Source organism: Poromitra crassiceps (genome assembly GCF_964638095.1).
Source record: "Poromitra crassiceps genome assembly, chromosome: 17".
Lineage (NCBI taxonomy): Eukaryota > Metazoa > Chordata > Actinopteri > Beryciformes > Melamphaidae > Poromitra > Poromitra crassiceps.
In genome coordinates, this window is record NC_139635.1 from 16226517 (window position 1) to 16245916 (window position 19400).

Sequence of the window (19400 nt, forward strand, 5' to 3'; positions counted from 1 at the left end):
TGTCTCATTCCACCGGTCAAAAACGTGGACAGCCCGGGTGGAGTCGGGGTTGAGTCGTGCTAGTTTTGGTCCCTGCTCTGTTGAGGTTCCAGGGCTGTGGACCCGGTACCATACGGTGACGTGAAAACACTGCAGACGACTGATTGGTCAGGCAGAATCGTGTTTACTCTGTGTCTGGATAATGTCTGTCAATGCTGGATACCAGTTTAGTGGGTCTTAACCCGCTAGGCGGGACTCGGGAGGCGGGGGTTTAGCGAAGCTGCGGTCTTGCCTGGTGAGTGGCCGCCGGGCTGGTGGCTTCCCTTCTCTCCGTAGCGTAACCCCCGTCCCCTGCGCTGCACGCATGTAAATAACAACAAATTGATATCCATTCTCCTGGCCGATGGTCTCATTTGCCCATGTAGGTCATACAGAAGCACCAGTATTTCATAACCAGTTTAAAAGTTCTGTGCATGGATTTAATTGTAATGTTATACGTTATAGCCTACTTGGGCTATGGGCGGAGGGAAGATGTGCGGTCGCTATGACGACCAGGTGTGGGCGGAGGAGACGAGTAAACTTGCGGTGGAAGCAAACAGTCTATCAGGTCGAGACGAGTAAGGCCAAGTAAGAGTAGAGTCGTACTGTGCTGTTATATGTGGTGGAAATGAGGCAATATACAAAACTAGAAAAAACTAAATGTTCTAAATACATTTTAATTGTGTCTAGTGCCCTTGCAATGCCATTGCCCTCTTGGAGTTTATCTAGTATAAATATAGCCCTAATCGGCAATGTGCAAGGGTCCAATGTGGGTCAATGTGGACCAATGTGAAAGTGTGATCTCTCTGGCACACACAGCATTTTGACATTTGTATTGTAAACAATGACTGAGATTTTTTTTTAAATACAATGGATGTGTATTATTATTTAAAGTTATGATGTTGCTATAGCGCCAACTATGGGCGAAATCACACCAAATTTCTCCGGCTATCTCAGAGTTTGACCATACACGTGTACTGGATTGGGTTGAGGTAGACCAAAGTGTACAGAGTTAATGCAATTTTTGTACATTAGGCCCCACCTATATATCAAAAGACTGCTCAATAGCTCTTGTGCAAGACAGTCCAGACATGTTGTGAACCAAAATGGGCGAAGATTGGATGAAATGTGTATGAGGTGTAGTCTTGAGGACAGTAAAGGATTTGTGTTTCTATCATTTACAACTACTAGCGAGTGAAAGAGGTAAACATTTCAACCCCTACCCCTTGTGGCTCCGTTCTGAAGGGCAGCGAGGGGCCCTCGAAAACAAGGTGTAGGGGTAAACAATTTAAATGGGATAGGGCCCAAGAGTAGGACTCGCCTACTTCCCACCTGTAGCATCCTCTAGTCTAGGTGAACATCTTGCCCCTCACCATCTTGAGCCACACTAGACATTGCATTACAAAACTCTACTGTAATAGACTGAGTGTTCCCCCCCCCCCTCTTTTTTTTGTCCTCTTCAGGTCTGCAGTGACCAACAGTGTCCTCTGCAACTATAGTCTCCACCTCAGAGTAAGTAAGCCCCAAGAGGGCTGAACGAAGCTTTTGACTTGCGGCCATTTTTGTAGTCATTTGTAGTCCTTTTGCAGGTGTGCATGTAGGTGTGCTTTTGTGCTTTTGTGTGTGCTAATCTCATTATGTCCACATTGTAGTGAATATTGCTCTGTCTAGTATCTCTGTCCTGTGTCATTTTCTTCACAGCTGTGGTATCTTCATATACTTTTTTACTACTACCACAATTTTAAAGTAGTAGAGACCACCTTGTAATAGTTCACATCACACTTTCTTCTTAAATATTACATTTCATTATGACGGTTTATGCCTGATAACCCCAGTTTATGTGATATTCAAGTTGTTCTGAATACTTCCATTATTGTCCTTTGAGACAATTATGTTTTGACTTTTGATATTGCCAGTTGCCATTTGATTATGTGAACAAGTGCACTGTATGTTTAAATTTATGTATCACATGATGTGTCAGGTGACCCCTGCGAGGGTACTTAAGGGGTGTGTCCCTACACTTCATTTTTGTCTGAGGAAGGGCCTTGCCCGAAACGTCACTTTTTTGTGGTCAAATAAATATTTGGGAGCAGCTGCCAGTGTGCGGACTCTATTTTTATTACTTATCTGCACTTCGGTCCTGCACCTGGTTTTAACCCCTCACTGGATGTGCGTGCCTTTTTGTACTTTTTTTCCACCTCAGAGTAACTCAGCAAGATGGTCACCATGCCAGGGACGGGACGTCGGTCTCCAGACTGTCTCTGGAGTTTCCCTGTCCTCCTTCTGTCCTGCCTCCTTCATATGAACCCCTTGCTGGCTTACTCACTGAAAAACTGCACTGTGGCTTACTCTGACCATGCGGCTGATGCATTGGTTTCATGCGACGATCGTCAGCTCACTGGCGTTCCCGACGACATTCCCGGAAACACAGCGTCGCTAGATCTCTCGTACAACCTCCTTTTAAAGATCAACAGGAAAGATTTTAGATATTTATCAAAACTCAGAGATGTAGATCTGACCAATAATTTGATTTCGCATATAGATGATGGAGCTTTTGTGGACTTGGCAGAGTTAAGCGTGCTTAACATAAACTTAAATGGACTCACAAAGCTGACAGACAAAATGTTTCAGGGGCTCTACAGTTTAGCCGAGCTATCGCTGGGGTTCAACCTCATTACGTACATATCTCCCTTGGCGTTTCAGTCGCTGGTGAGCTTACAGAAAGTGTTACTGGTCTCCAACCAACTACAGCAAATGGCTGACATTACGCCTCTTTTACAACTACCAAGCATACATTACTTGAACATTGGAAATAATGATTTCACCTCTTTTCAAACTAATGACCTTCCATTTAACTTCTCCTCGGAGCTCAGAGTGTTGAGGCTATTGAATAATCCATTGAAGAAGTTCAGCATCACAAGAGACATCTTTCCCCGTCTTCAAAGTATCGTCCTGTCTGAATGCAGCAGAGACTTTGAGTGGGACGTACCAGAAAAGTATTTTCTAAAGAGCTTAACTCATTTGGACTTAAAAGGAAGTGAAATTAGTGTTGAGGTCTATAGAGAGGTGCTGCAGACCGCTGAATCAGTGGAATTTCTAACGCTGAAGGATATGAAGGAGTGGATACATGACGGTCTGGTAGATATCGCCTGCCAAATTCCTGCACTGCGAACCCTCGATCTGAGAGTGAATAACATTGGCAGTGTGGACAATGACCTGCTGCAGTCTTGCTCTCATCTTACTGAGCTGGATTTATCAGGTAATCGTCTGACTAACCTGTCTGAGGATTCACTCAGGTCAATGAAGCAGCTCAGGCGTCTGAGTGTCAACACGAACAAGCTGTCCAAAGTGCCTCTTGCCCTCAGAGGCGTCTCCACACTTGAAATCCTAGATCTGAGTTTGAATTTGATCACTGAGCTATGTTGCGCCGACTTCCTGAATCTGATAGGATTGACAGAACTTAATCTCCACCGCAATCTCATTTCAAAACTCAAAGTATGTGTTTTTCAACATTTGAATGATTTGAAAGTCTTAAATATTGGCGAAAACAATGTTTTTACTCTTGGGAATGCCTTCCAACTCAGCTTACCGAAACTGGAAGTTTTGAATTTACATAGGAATTTTATCAGGACGATCAGCAAAGGAGAGTTTAGAAATCTGTCTTCCCTCAGGTCTTTGGATTTAGAATCAGATAGAAGTCCAAATGTGGATGAGGGGGCTTTAGAAGGACTTGCTGATCTCGAGACGCTCAATCTGTCACTAGACATTTTTTATTTGATGACACGGGACTTTTTTAAAGGACTGCGACACTTAGAAAATCTAACAATTCATCTCACTTCTACCTGGGGCATGAGAAGTTCTCACGTGAACCGTGAGCCACCTTTCACAGGGCTATCTTCCTTGAAGAAGCTTACAGTGAAAGTGTATGATGATTACCACCCTGGCATCTCACAAGATCTGCTAAAGGGTCTGAACTCTTTAAAGCACTTTGCAGCTGAGAAGTTCTTCATCAACTCACCAGACCCAGACACATTTAAACACACTCCTCATCTGAAGAGTCTGGTGATCAGCCACAGTGATCTGTTAGATCTGAACCCTCAACTGTTTCAGCCTATCCCAAACCTGGAGGCTCTGGATCTTTCCAACAATAAACTCAGGTCCTTGGATTTCCTGACCAAGGCACACCTGAGTAAACTCACCTTGTTGAATGTGAGTCAGAATGGTCTGAGGGTGTTCAGTGAGGCGACCATCCATTCTCTCCCTGCCCTAACATACCTGGACCTGCTTGGTAACCCTTTCAGTTGTGACTGCTCTAATTCTGTCTTTAACCAGTGGGCGCAGAGCAACAATCAAACACAGGTTGTTCATGGCCACCAGTACACTTGCGCCGATCCTCCTAGTGAAAAGGGAACCAAGTTGCTTGACTTTGACATCCACTCCTGTTGGGTGGACGCTAGCTTCCTCTGCTTCATCTGCAGCACTTGTGTGATTGTTCTTACTCTCCTCACATCCTTTATCTACCACTTGCTGAGGTCGCAGCTAGTCTACGCCTACTACCTCTTCCTGGCCTTCCTTTATGACAGCAGGAGGACAAAGAAGGGAGCTCCTCTCCGCTATGATGCTTTCATCTCCTACAATGTTCACGATGAGGACTGGGTTCTCAGGGAGATGCTTCCAGTGCTGGAAGGAGAGCAGGGCTGGAGACTCTGCCTGCACCACAGAGACTTTCAACCAGGTAGAGAGTCTCTCTGTCTGTCTGTCTGTCTGTCTGTCTGTCTGTCTGTCTGTCTGTGTGTCTGTCTGCCTGTATTGGTTTGCAATGTCAATGTCAATGAGAATCTGTTTTGCTTAATATGATGTCAGTCTTTAAAACCTGCTTCATTTAGCTGATAACCCATGTAAGCATGTAATTGTCCTGTGTTTTAGTGGAGAGTTTTAGTGTCCCAGATTGTCTCAAATGACTTTCAGAGAATGTAAAACCTGCTACTTATGCTATTTCTTCCATTCTAACAAAGCACAACACTGCCATAGCCTTCTGGTGGTGTATGGTCATGGAAACCAAGGAATCAGTGAGGCCATGCAGACATTATTCTTACAGCGTTACACACACACACTTACACACACAGGATGCGGAAGCGCAGCACAGCGCATCGCAGTTTTCACTCGTCCAGGTTAACCGATCTGACCATCCACACTGCCCGCGCCACTGCAACGCTTCTGTTCGGCGTCTGTTCGATTTTCTCTGTGAGCCACAAGCAAAAGAGAGAGGGAGGGGGAAAGAGAGAGGTGGGAGTGACGTTGCTATCTGAAGTGGGGTTTCAGGTGGTCATCCGGCACAACAGAGCGAGAGAGGGACTATAGACCTACCTACACAACAACGTTATTAACAAACCCTCTTTGTCCTACAACTGTGGTCAGTCATTCAGTGTTTTTACCCCAACCCTAAGACGTGGACATGCCAAGTTGTCATGAACACATAACGTTATGAGGTTAGCCATGATAAATGTTAAAGATTAAGACGAGCAGAGTCGCTGATGCCCGGTGCGGAGAAATGCGCTCCTTGTGTGGACAGCTAGTAGCCCAAATGCGCTTCGCTTCCGCTCCCTGTGTGTCCCCAGCATTACAGTATACCCATATCAACTGCCCTGTTGTGTCAGTCGTAGGGTAGAGACTAGAGAGGTCAGAGCTGCTGCGCCTAGACAATATTGCTGTGACTTCAGATTGTTCCAGAGCAAAGTAAAGAGGAGGCAAATCAGAGCTAAGGAGAGAGGTAGAAGTGATGATTAAATCTTCATTCAGTAATTGGTTATTTTCCTGGTGCTTCCTCAGGTAAGCCCATCATAGAGAACATTACAGAGGCCATCTACGACAGCAGGAAGACCATCTGTGTGATCAGCCATCGCTACCTGGAGAGCGAGTGGTGCTCCTGGGAGATCCAGATGGCCAGGTGGGGGCAGCATACAGCAGCGTTTCTTGCTCTATCTCAGCGCTTCACTGAGCCTCTCAGTCTGCAGTCAGCACCGCAAGCCTTGGGTATCGTTATTGTAAATATTGTTATGCACTCGCTCGTCTAGGGGGCGGGGCTTCCAACGGCCTCGGCTGCTATGCACATTAAGTTAATAAGGAAAGAAAGGTTTAGCCACAGTTTAGTGAGTTAGACTGGAGCTTATATGAACATTAAAGTTAAGAAGGAAAGAAAGGGTTGCCACAGCTTAGTGAGTTAGACTGGAGCTTATATGAACATTAAAGTTAAGAAGGAAAGAAAGGCTTAGCCACAGTTTAGTGAGTTAGACTGGAGCTTATATGAACATTAAAGTTAAGAAGGAAAGAAAGGGTTGCCACAGCTTAGTGAGTTAGACTGGAGCTTATATGAACATTAAAGTTAAGAAGGAAAGAAAGGTTTAGCCACAGTTTAGTGAGTTAGACTGGAGCTTATATGAACATTAAAGTTAAGAAGGAAAGAAAGGTTTAGCCACAGTTTAGTGAGTTAGACTGGAGCTTATATGAACATTAAAGTTAAGAAGGAAAGAAAGGTTTAGCCACAGTTTAGTGAGTTAGACTGGAGCTTATATGAACATTAAAGTTAAGAAGGAAAGAAAGGGTTGCCACAGCTTAGTGAGTTAGGCTGGAGCTTATATGAACATTAAAGTTAAGAAGGAAAGAAAGGTTTAGCCACAGTTTAGTGAGTTAGACTGGAGCTTATATGAACATTAAAGTTAAGAAGGAAAGAAAGGTTTAGCCACAGTTTAGTGAGTTAGACTGGAGCTTATATGAACATTAAAGTTAAGAAGGAAAGAAAGGGTTGCCACAGTTTAGTGAGTTAGACTGGAGCTTATATGAACATTAAAGTTAAGAAGGAAAGAAAGGGTTGCCACAGTTTAGTGAGTTAGACTGGAGCTTATATGAACATTAAAGTTAAGAAGGAAAGAAAGGTTTAGCCACAGTTTAGTGAGTTAGACTGGAGCTTATATGAACATTAAAGTTAAGAAGGAAAGAAAGGTTTAGCCACAGTTTAGTGAGTTAGACTGGAGCTTATATGAACATTAAAGTTAAGAAGGAAAGAAAGGTTTAGCCACAGTTTAGTGAGTTAGACTGGAGCTTATATGAACATTAAAGTTAAGAAGGAAAGAAAGGTTTAGCCACAGTTTAGTGAGTTAGACTGGAGCTTATATGAACATTAAAGTTAAGAAGGAAAGAAAGGTTTAGCCACAGTTTAGTGAGTTAGACTGGAGCTTATATGAACATTAAAGTTAAGAAGGAAAGAAAGGTTTAGCCACAGTTTAGTGAGTTAGACTGGAGCTTATATGAACATTAAAGTTAAGAAGGAAAGAAAGGTTTAGCCACAGTTTAGTGAGTTAGACTGGAGCTTATATGAACATTAAAGTTAAGAAGGAAAGAAAGGTTTAGCCACAGTTTAGTGAGTTAGACTGGAGCTTATATGAACATTAGTTAAGAAGGAAAGAAAGGTTTAGCCACAGTTTAGTGAGTTAAGACTGGAGCTTATATGAACATTAAAGTTAAGAAGGAAAGAAAGGGTTGCCACAGCTTAGTGATGTAACCATGCTAGCATCTAGGTCCAGTCCAACCGCTCGTCTCTGGCCAAGCCGTTCTCATCGTGGTTCACCAGCCCTCTGCTCGGTGTGCGCTTAATAGTTCATTTATGGACGCACAACACTTAGACAACACTTGACAAACTCCATTAGGAAAAGGGGGAAATACACAATCCATTTGTCTGGCTCACGGCTTATCAGGACGCCATTGCATGGTATGACGATCGTCTCAGACTGAGGGATGGCTTATCAGGACGCCATTGCATGGTATGACGATCGTCTCAGACTGAGGGATGAGAGAGAGACTCTGAGAGAGTGAGAGAGAATGCCCTAATGCGGAAAAGCTTCTTTAAGCCTTCCGTACGGGCGTAGTAAGCTCCACCCTACTTCACCATGGCAACCCATTAGAAGACAATATGGCAGGTCTTAACGCAACACGCAACATTTTAATTCAGTCATTATCTACTCATTCTCATGCCAGTACAAACTCGGGTGAGTGTTTCTTCTTCATATCACTTACCTGGAGTTATCCAGGCTCGCTGCTGGTGGAGCTTCTCTGGAGCAGGATGTTCTGCATCACAAAGGGCAACAAATGTCTATGAACTTCCTCCATAAAGCTTGTGTAGTATAACCAAAGTCTTATGAACTTCCTCCATAAAGCTTGTGTAGTATAACCAAAGTCTTCTGACGCCTGACGATGGCTCTTTGAGGGTGGTGGGGGGAGGTCCATTACAGTATTTAATGAACATCCGAGTCGATCGCCAGTGTCAATGTATTTCCACATTTCCAAACGTCACAAGATGAGACACTATCGCACACACAATCCTTAAAAACGATTTCCTCTGGTGTGATATTTGTTCCCCACTCACTGTGTCATCAATACTGCATCACATACATGCAAATAAATCCAGGCAGAGTCCAGGTGTAACATCAATGATTGTATTGTATAATGTTTTTCTGGCAGGGGGTTACAGAGCAGGCAGACAGGACAAATAGGCTACATATTGCTGTTGCTTTGACTGATGGTTAACATGGTTTCTGAAAAACAATGGAAAATGAACGACATGATTAAGAAACAATAAGCAGGTAGTGAGAGACAATCAACAGAGGATATCATGAAGTGTTCTGTGTAACAAACAAACAAACACCAACCCAATCTGTGAAGGAAATGCCGACGTGCAACTGATAATACCAGACGGCAGGATATAGTGCAGTGTTAAACGTTTAGTGGGACTTGATAAATGAATAAACAAACTTACGTTTACAAGAACGCATGACAATCAGATCAAACAAAGGGATTTGAGGGGGCGCGCAAACACAGCGGCCGCCTCCTCCTCTCCATTCAGGGTGTGTTACGCGCGCCCCCGCGTATCCAAGCACCTTATGACACCTGGATTGCGCGGGTGCGCATTGGAGAGCCGCGGGAGAAGGGCAATCAGCGCTGACGCGCACTGGATAGCCGCGGGAGATGGGCAATCAGCGCTGATGCGCATTGGATAGCCGCGGAGATGGGCAATCAGCGCTGATGCGCATTGGATAGCCGCGGAGAAAGCAGACTGAATGGATGAATTCTTCACAGCCGCCCCAGATTAGCTGGCTAAGATGTTAGTCAAGGTCGAGGTGGTGCCACAGCAGAGTTGTCATCTTCCGGAATAGCTGGCAACTGGATCAGCCTCGCTACAGGCCTCAGGTAGGTTTTGCCCTTTACCATGACCTCAGCAGTACGGACCCGTTGGTCTCTACTCCGGATTATCTTGGTGATCCGCCCCACGGGCCAAAGAGCTCGAGGCAATTGAGGGTCTATGACAGGGGTGGGCAACTGTTTTTCATGGGGGGCCACATGAGAAACCCAGATTGTTGCCGGGGGCCGAACAAATATTGTCATGCCGTAACCCAGGGATGGGCAACTTTGATGATAGAGAGGGCCACAAAAAAATGTCCTCGCTACCAGTTTTTGCTGAGGGCTGAACAGCGCCAGCGCAAAATTTTTTGGGCATTTGAAGCAAGGTTTAGAGGAATAACTCATTTTAAATTAACAGTTGTGATGTCATTATTCAGTCTTAACCACCAATATTTGATCCTTTTCTCACTCACTCCTATGTCACCACCTGCTCTCCCTGCAGGGCTTGAAATTAACTTTTTTCACCACCTGCCAATATGGCTGCTAGATTTTAAAGTTACCAGCCAATTAGAATTTCCACTAGCCAAAATGTTTTTCTTGAAATAAACCAGAATATGAGTGGGTTAATTTAAGCATAAGTATCAGTAAGTGGCCCGGGATTCTCAAAGCCTGTGTTGAGGGTCACACAAGAAAAATGCACTCTTGAAGCTAAATAAATCCAAAACCAACAAGTTAATTATTTAAATTTCTACTTCAATGTAGAACAGTCATTTCTTACACATGAGATTACTTTTAGACTTTTAGTCATAAATATTATTGAAAGATATCCCATATTCCAGACTGAAATGCTATAACAGAAGAGTATTGGCCAAAATGACATGAACATTTGGACACTTATTCAGCGGGTATCTTGCATGTTGCGTTCAGGTGCACTGTAAAAAAAAAAAAAAAAATTTTTTTTTTTTTTTTTTTTTTTGCAATTCCATCGCGGGCCACACAGGGGGCGCCCGCGGGCCGCATTGGATAGCGGCCCGCTATCCAATGTTGCCCATGTATGGTCTATGATCATGACCACCTTGTCCTCTGCCAAGTCTTCCACAGGTACCTTCCATTTTCTGCGCTCCTGTAGAGTGGGAAGATAGCGTCTGATGAACTGCGCCCAGAAATGGTCGGCCACGATTTGGCAGTGACGCCAGCGGCGCATGGTGAGTGGTTCCGGGGCATAGATCGCTTGAGGTAGAGAGGCATCCCGCCGCCCCATGAGGAGCATATTGGGGGTTACGGGGTCTGGATCGGCCACATCCGATGACACGTAACCCAGGGGCTTGGTATTAAGGATGCCTTCAACCTCTATTAGTAGCGTCAACAGGAAGTCCTCCGAAACGGTTAGACCTTTGACCACTACTTGAAGGGCTGCTTTGGTTGACCGGATCTCACGCTCCCATGCACCTCCGAAGTGTGGAGCATTAGGAGGATTGAGCTTGAATTTGATCTGGTATGACCGGAGTTGTTCTTGGAGCTGCTCATCCATGGCAACAAAAGCCTCACGTAGCTCTCTCTGGGCTCCTCTGAAGTTGGTTCCTCTGTCCGACAGGATTTCATGAGGAGTTCCTCTTCTTGGGATAAATCTCCGTAGGGACAGAAGGAATGCATCTACGTTCAGGCCATTCAGTAGATCCAGGTGGACAGCTCGAGTGGTCATGCACTTATAGATGATCCCCCAGCGCTTTTCCAGACGTCTACCGATCTTCACAGTGAGTGGCCCGAAGCAGTCCACTCCTGTGGAGTAGAAAGGCGGCTGGTATAGGCGGAGCCGTGATGGAGGTAAATCTGCCATCAAAGGAACACGGGGCTGTGCTTTCCACCTCTGGCAATCGGTGCAGCTCCTCTGGTGTTTCTTCACAGCCTGTCTCCCTCTCAAAATCCAGTACTGCCGACGCAGTTCGGCAAAGACCCGGTCAGCTCCTGGATGGAGAAGGCGACGGTCTGTGTCCTGGATGAGGAGTTTGGAGACAGGGTGTTGAGGATCCAACACGATAGGATGCACATCAAGAGGGCAGATGGTGTCAAGATTCCTCAGACGACCTCCAACTCGAAGTAGATGCGTGGAAGGATCAAAGAAAGGAGCCAGGGAACTGATTCGGCTGCTCGTAGGGATAGCCTGATCAGCCTTGAGGGCTTTTACCTCTTCAGGAAAGGTCTCCTCCTGGCTGGTGCGTAGCAGACACCTCTCAGCTTCCTTAAAATCAGAATCAGCAGAATCAGGACCACCTTCGGCCGCCCCCTGTAGGATCTTGTGCATTTCCAATAGGAGCTCTTTCCAGTTGCTGTACTGTGAAGAATCTGGCAGCTGTTGTGAACAGGTAAGACTGCAGAAGGTGGACCTTTTCAGCTCGGTGATCTCCTCCTTTCCAGGAACATGCAGGACTGGCCACCGATCCGAGGGACCTTGGAGGAAGAGGGGACTGCATCTCCAACGGCTTGATGTTGCTAGCTCGGCTAATGTCTTGCCGCGAGTGATGTCGTCGGCCGGGTTGCTTGCAGAGTCTACGTACCTCCATGCTTGTGAATTGGTGAGCTCTTGTATCTCCGCAACTCGGGTGCCTACAAATACTTTGTAGCGACAAGACTCAGAGTTGAGCCAGTGCAGAACGGTGGAAGAGTCGGTCCACAAGTAGGTGCACTGTAATGCCAGCGTGAGTTCTCGCTCCAGAAGGGAGGCCAGCTGAGCTCCAGTGAGGGCTGCACATAGCTCAAGACGTGGGATAGAGAGCTGCTTCTTTGGAGCTACTCTGGAACGAGCCATCACAAATGAGGTACTGACCTTGCCCGCCGTCTGGACAGAGAGGTATGCAACACAGCCGTATGCCACCTCAGATGCATCACAGAAGACATGCAGGTCATACACTGTGTTTTCTTCTGAGAGTGGTGGAGGAAAGTAGGATCGCGGTAGTGTGATGGCTGTGAGGTCAGGCAGTTCCTGTTCCCAAGATTCCCAGATGGTGAGAAGATCAGGGGGAATGTTGGGGTCATCCCAGCCACGTTTCTTGGCCCACAGCTGTTGTACAATGACCTTGGCCCGGGTGGTAAAAGGGATGATATAGCCGAGAGGATCGTATTGGCTGGCAAGGACCTTGTAAATATGCCGCAGTGTGGTCGGATGACTCTCAGGGGACCGGCTCTTGTACCCAAGGACATCCAGAAGGCAGTTCCAACGTAGGCCAAGAGCTGGCTCCTGGGGATCAGTGTGGTTCTGCATGAGCCACAACTCCGTAGCAGCCGACCTTGCGGTGGAGGGCAGATGAGCAACCACTGTAGGTTGGTTACTTGCCCACTGACGGATGTCGAACCCTCCGGAGGCGAGAAGCGGCCGCATCCTGTCAATCAGGTCCTTGGCAGCCTGAGATGTCGAAAGGCTCTGGAGGCAATTGTCAACGTAAAAGCTCTGCTCCAATGAAGACAAGATGTCCTCATTGCCTTCCTGGTTCTTTCTGACATGCCTTTGGAGTGCGAAGGTGGCACAACATGGACTGCATGTGGTGCCAAAGGGCAAGACCTGCCACTGATAGACATCGGGTTCCCGGTCCCCCTCCATATTCCTCCATATGAAACGTAGAAGCGGTTGGTCCTCTGGGAGGAGACGAACCTGGTGGAACATTGCCCGGATATCCCCACTGACTGCTACGGCATATTGGCGAAACCGTAAGAGGACACCGAGCAATGAGGGACCCAATGGAGGGCCAGGCAGCAGCTGGTCATTCAATGACAAGCCTTGATATCGGAAGGAGCAGTTAAAGACCAGACGGTCCTTGTCATTGTGGTGGACAAGATGATGTGGAATGAACCAGGATTCAGACGTCCGGTCTTCAGCTCCAGGCTCCAGCTTTACCACCCATCCGCCATCCACCAGTTTCTGTACCTCTTGGTTGTAAATCTGGGCCTTTCTCAGATCACGTGTCAGTCGAGTCTCTGTGCCCTTGAGTTGTGGCATAACAGCTTGCTTCCTGGCCCTCAGAAGAGGGGCTCCCTTTATACGCAGGAGTGGTGTGGCATAATGCGGGGTACCTTCAGTTAGGACGAGCGTAGTTCTTGCCTCAAGTGTAGCAATTGCTTCCTGATCCTGACGGGACCTCATGATCAGTTTCTCACTTCTGTAAGGGAGGACATCGAGCTGCCATAGCTTCGCCACATGATGATAAACGTCATCTGGAGTTGGTTGCAGAGTGGTGAAGAGACATTGCTTCATCTCTGCCGGATGGGGAGTGAGACCATCAGGGCCCTGGAGTGTCCAACCGAGCTGCGTTCGAACAGCTGCCGGAGTGCCAGCGGAGCCAAACCTGACTGGCTCTCGGGCAGCAATCAGGTGTATGTGGTCTGATCCGATCAAAAGCAGAGGGTGTACCTTCTCGAATGCTTGGAAAGGGATACCTCTCAGGTGCCTGTAACGTCTCTGTATGGCTGAGATCGGGTACGACTGGTCGGCAAGGGCTAGTGGCTCAGCGGTAAATGCCCCTTGAATGCTGTATGTCTTGTCAGGGCTGAAGAGTGGGGAGACCTCAAAGTCCACCGACTGTCCGCTGAGGTTTACTACATCTTGACGTACGGTCTGGAGTGCCAGATGTTCCCTTCTGCCCTGTAGCTGCAGTTGAGCGACTGCTGCAGAGAGGATTATGGTCCGTTGGGCCCCGTCATCAAGGATTGCAAAGGTCTGGAGAGAGTTCTGTTTACTCCTGAGCAGTACCGGCACAACCTTCAGGTACACCCTACCAGTTTGCACAGGGTGAGGCACGTACACCTTGTTGAGTGGAGTGACGAGGTAGATGCTGGACTTGGCTATGCTGTGCAGCACTCGGAGATGGACCTTGTTACACTCACTGCAAGGCTTTCGCAGAGTGCAGTCGTCGACTCCGTGGGTTGTGCGGCCACATTTTTGGCATCGTTTACCATCCGCAATCCACTTGGAGATCTGCTCAGGAGTCCTCCTAATTATCTCGGAGCACTGAGACAGGTAGTGTTCGACACTACCACAGAAAAGGCAGACCCGGTTGCGAGTTTGGAACATTGTACGTGGTTTGCCCCTGGCGTCTGCTGCTTTGGGTTTGTCCATTGCCTTTGCCGGTCTCTCTGAGCCATGATATATGGAGGTCGGTTGACTAGACGGCTTTGTGGATCCCCTCTCCCGACTTGGCCCTGGCTGCGGCTTCTCTGACTGGTAACGCTGAGCCATCCTGAAGGAGAGACGTTGGGCTTCAGCCTTAACTTTGAGCCAGCCTGCCAGATCCTGGAGATTATAGGGATTTAGGCAACATGTGTCCAGTCGACCCCGGACTTGGAGATGTTCAATGAAATTGTCTCTGTAGTGCCTAGGAATCTTACTCAGCAGACGATCCACATGGCCAGTACAAGCGAGCTCAGTTCCATCTGGGCCCTCCAACGAGGTCAGCATCCCAACCAGAAGATCAACACGGAGTGAAAAGGTCTGGAAAGCCTTGGTATCGCCGCTCCGGATGTCTGGAATGTTCATTATAGAGGCGATCTCACTTTGGGCTAGCTGGTGAGGTTGCCCGTACTGACGTTGGAGGGCGGTCATAGCGGCAGTATAGGGTTGGGGGTAGTGCCGGTATGCTTGTGCTATCAACCGGGCTTCTTCCAGCATAAGATGCTCCATGAGGACTCTATACTTATACTGTTCTGAGAGCTCCGTATGTGGATTCAACAGATGATCCAAGGCCATCTTAAGATCAGTGAATTCACGTTCACTGTCATGGATCATGTTTGGCAGGACAGGCACTGGCACAGGCTGCAGATGAGTCTGATGTGGATATGTAGGAGACTGATGGAACTGAGGCACGTAGGAAGCCTGAGAAGTCAGGTCAGGTGCATAACGGGCCTGAGAAGTCGGCTGAGGCATGTAGCTGGCCTGAGAAGCTGGCTGAGGCACGTAGCTGGCCTGAGAAGCTGGCTGAGGCATGTGGAAAGCCTGAGAAGCTGGCTGAGGCACGTAGCTGGGCTGAGAAGCTGGCTGAGGCACATGGCTGGGCCGAGAAGCTGGCTGAGGCATGTAGCTGGGCTGAGAAGCTGGCCGAGGCATATGGAAAGCCTGGGAAGCTGGCTGAGGCATGTAGCTGGGCTGAGAAGCTGGCTGCGGCACGTAGCTGGGCTGAGAAGCTGGCTGAGGCACATGGCTGGGCCGAGAAGCTGGCTGAGGCATGTGGAAAGCCTGAGAAGCTGGCTGAGGCATGTGGAAAGCCTGGGAAGCTGGCTGAGGCATGTAGCTGGCCTGAGAAGCTGGCTGAGGCACATGGAAAGCCTGGGAAGCTGGCTGAGGCATGTAGCTGGCCTGAGAAGCTGGCTGAGGCACGTAGCTGGGCTGAGAAGCTGGCTGAGGCACATGGCTGGGCTGAGAAGCTGGCTGAGGCATGTGGAAAGCCTGGGAAGCTTGCTGAGGCATGTAGCTGGCCTGAGAAGCTGGCTGAGGCATGTGGAAAGCCTGGGAAGCTGGCTGAGGCATGTAGCTGGCCTGAGAAGCTGGCTGAGGCACGTAGCTGGGCTGAGAAGCTGGCTGAGGCACATGGCTGGGCTGAGAAGCTGGCTGAGGCATGTGGAAAGCCTGGGAAGCTTGCTGAGGCTTGTAGCTGGCCTGAGAAGCTGGCTGAGGCACGTAGCTGGGCTGAGAAGCTGGCTGAGGCACATGGCTGGGCCGAGAAGCTGGCTGAGGCACATGGCTCGGCTGAGAAGCTGGCTGAGGCATGTGGAAAGCCTGAGAAATCGGCTGAGGTGCATAGGAGGCCGAAGTGTAGTGCCGTGTCGACCACACCGGCTGCACAATAGCTGAAGAGGTGCTTAATTGTGATCGCTGGATAGATGCAGCAGGCAGACCAGTGTAGGAAGATACTGTAGAGCCCACAGAAGATGATGGTTGCAGCCAGTGGGCTAATTCCTGCACCGGTTGATTCCCTGCGGCTGGGAAATGTATGGCCTCGCTGCTGTCCCCATTGGTCTGCTGAAGCTGCACGTGATGAGACCTGGACTTGGTATTAGTCAATGTTGAAGCATAGTCCTGCATCCCATCGCCTATTCGAAGTGAAGCGTGTGGTTGCTGTCCCGCTGCCGCTATGGTGGATTCATATTGAAGCTGCTGGAGCGGATCCGCCGGTAGACTATGCTGTGGCGTTGGTTGATGGATACTCAAAGGATAGGGTGCAGGTAGTGCAGTAGACCAACTTGGTAACAATGGAGTCATTATTGAATGAATTGGTGGAGACGGTGGATCATGAGCACCATACCATCCAGTGGCTTGAGAAGGTACTGCCACAGTGTTCTTCACAGGGGTTGACCTGGCCAAGGCTGTGAATTTTATAGCTGGGAGGCCAGGTACTGGGCCTTGATGCACGGCACCCATCCTAGGCCGCACTACTTTTTCTGTAGTCACAGCATGTGAGCCTGTGGGGTCCACAAATGAATATTGTTCTGAAACAACCTGGTGTTGGTCGTATTGGTCTCTGTCCTCTGATTCAGACCCACTGCAATCCAGCTCATGAACCGGGCTGAAGAGGGGGTGTGTAATATCTCGATAGCTGCCTATCGTCAGTCCCGCCATCCTGCTGCCAAGGTCTTCGTAGCTCTTTCGCCTCATCAGCCTGTCATCAGACTGTGGTGGTGCTGTGGCCCCTACTAGCTGAGCGGATAGGACAGGCTCGGCCTGGCCCTGAAGAGCCATTGACTGCTCCATTGGCTGCAGCTGTAGTTGTGCCTGATGTAACCCCTCTGCTGTACATGGGGGCCTTGGGGATGTTGAAGCACTATTATCCTTATCTGCCATAATGGTGATTTGATTTATTAGAATAGTACGTAGTGCTTTGAATATCCAGTGGGTGCTAGGATCCGGCTCGAAGGACCATAAAAACGATTTCCTCTGGTGTGATATTTGTTCCCCACTCACTGTGTCATCAATACTGCATCACATACATGCAAATAAATCCAGGCAGAGTCCAGGTGTAACATCAATGATTGTATTGTATAATGTTTTTCTGGCAGGGGGTTACAGAGCAGGCAGACAGGACAAATAGGCTACATATTGCTGTTGCTTTGACTGATGGTTAACATGGTTTCTGAAAAACAATGGAAAATGAACGACATGATTAAGAAACAATAAGCAGGTAGTGAGAGACAATCAACAGAGGATATCATGAAGTGTTCTGTGTAACAAACAAACAAACACCAACCCAATCTGTGAAGGAAATGCCGACGTGCAACTGATAATACCAGACGGCAGGATATAGTGCAGTGTTAAACGTTTAGTGGGACTTGATAAATGAATAAACAAACTTACGTTTACAAGAACGCATGACAATCAGATCAAACAAAGGGATTTGAGGGGGCGCGCAAACACAGCGGCCGCCTCCTCCTCTCCATTCAGGGTGTGTTACGCGCGCCCCCGCGTATCCAAGCACCTTATGACACCTGGATTGTGCGGGTGCGCATTGGAGAGCCGCGGGAGAAGGGCAATCAGCGCTGACGCGCACTGGATAGCCGCGGGAGATGGGCAATCAGCGCTGATGCGCATTGGATAGCCGCGGAGATGGGCAATCAGCGCTGATGCGCATTGGATAGCCGCGGAGAAAGCAGACTGAATGGATGAATTCTTCACAATCCTTTTTCATCACTTTTCTGCGTCAGAAGGCTTTGCTTATACTACACAAGCTTTATGGAGTAATATTATGTACATGCAGAATGTCAAGCTCCCTGTCCCCATTCACATCCCGTTCCTCCAGCAGCGAGCATGGAGAACTCCAGGTAAGTTGTATGAAGACAAAACACCCACCTGAGTTTGTAGATAATGGCCACATTGTAATTTTTGGGTGAACTATTCGTGTGTGTGTGTGTGTGTGTGTGTGTGTGTGTGTGTGTGTGTGTGTGTGTGTGTGTGTGTGTGTGTGTGTGTGTGTGTGTGTGTGTGTGTGTGTGTGTGTGTGTGTGTGCAGCTTCCGTCTGTCCGATGAGCAGAAGGACGTGTTGGTCCTGGTGTTTCTGGAGGAGATCCCGACCTGGCAGCTGTCTCCCTGCTACCGCATGAGGAAGCTGCTGAAGACACGCTCCTACCTGAGCTGGCCCCGGGCCCAGAGCCACACCGGGCTCTTCTGGCAGAACGTAGGGCGAGCACTGGAGTCGGGGGATGGTCCCACAGAGTCCACAAACCTCCTCTCTGGACTGTGAAGGTCCCACAGAGTCCACACACCTCCTCTCTGGACTGTGAAGGTCCCACAGAGTCCACACACCTCCTCTCTGGACTGTGAAGGTCCCACATAGTCCACACACCTCCTCTCTGGACTGAAGGTCCCACATAGTCCACACACCTCCTCTCTAGACTGTGAAGGTCCCACAGAGTGCACACACCTCCTCTCTGGACTGTGAAGGTCCCACAGAGTCCACACACCTCCTCTCTGGACTGTGAAGGTCACACAGAGTCCACACACCTCCTCTCTGGACTGTGAAGGTCCCACAGAGTCCACACACCTCCTCTCTGGACTGTGAAGGTCCCACAGAGTCCACACATCTCCTCTCTGGACTGTGAAGGTCCCACAGAGTCCACACACCTCCTCTCTGGACTGTGAAGGTCCCACAGAGTCCACACACCTCCTCTCTGGACTGTGAAGGTCCCACAGAGTCCACACACCTCCTCTCTGGACTGTGAAGGTCCCACAGAGTCCAGACACCTCCTCTCTGGACTGTGAAGGTCACACAGAGTCCACACACCTCCTCTCTGGACTGAAGGTCCCACAGAGTCCACACACCTGCTCTCTGGACTGTGAAGGTAACACAGAGTCCACACACCTCCTCTCTGGACTGAAGGTCCCACAGAGTCCACACACCTCTCTGGACTGTGAAGGTCACACAGAGTCCACACTCCTCCTCTCTGGACTGAAGGTCCCACAGAGTCCACACACCTCCTCTCTGGACTGAAGGTCACACAGAGTCCACACTCCTCCTCTCTGGACTGTGAAGGTCCTACAGAGTCCACACACCTCCTATCTGGACTGTGAAGGTCCCACAGAGTCCACACACCTCCTCTCTAGACTGTGAAGGTCCCACAGAGTCCACACACCTCCTCTCTGGACTGCAGGTCCTACAGAGTCCACACACCTCCTCTCTGGACTGCAGGTCCTACAGAGTCCACACACCTCCTCGCTGGATTGTGAAGGCGCGTGATA

General features: G+C 48.6%; 1 protein-coding gene across 1 annotated transcript; it reads left to right on the forward strand.

Annotated features, from left to right (window-relative positions):
* Nucleotides 1-3129: 3129 nt before the first annotated feature.
* On the forward strand, nucleotides 3130-18405 carry LOC310792226 (toll-like receptor 13; the record flags this gene model as incomplete). The annotated part of the gene is made up of 4 exons (XM_083653955.1): nucleotides 3130-3415; nucleotides 3908-4753; nucleotides 5848-5965; nucleotides 18174-18405. 4 exons carry the CDS (start codon nucleotides 3130-3132, stop codon nucleotides 18403-18405), a joined length of 1482 nt encoding a protein of 493 aa, XP_083510081.1.
* Between the last annotated feature and the right edge of the window lie 995 nt (nucleotides 18406-19400).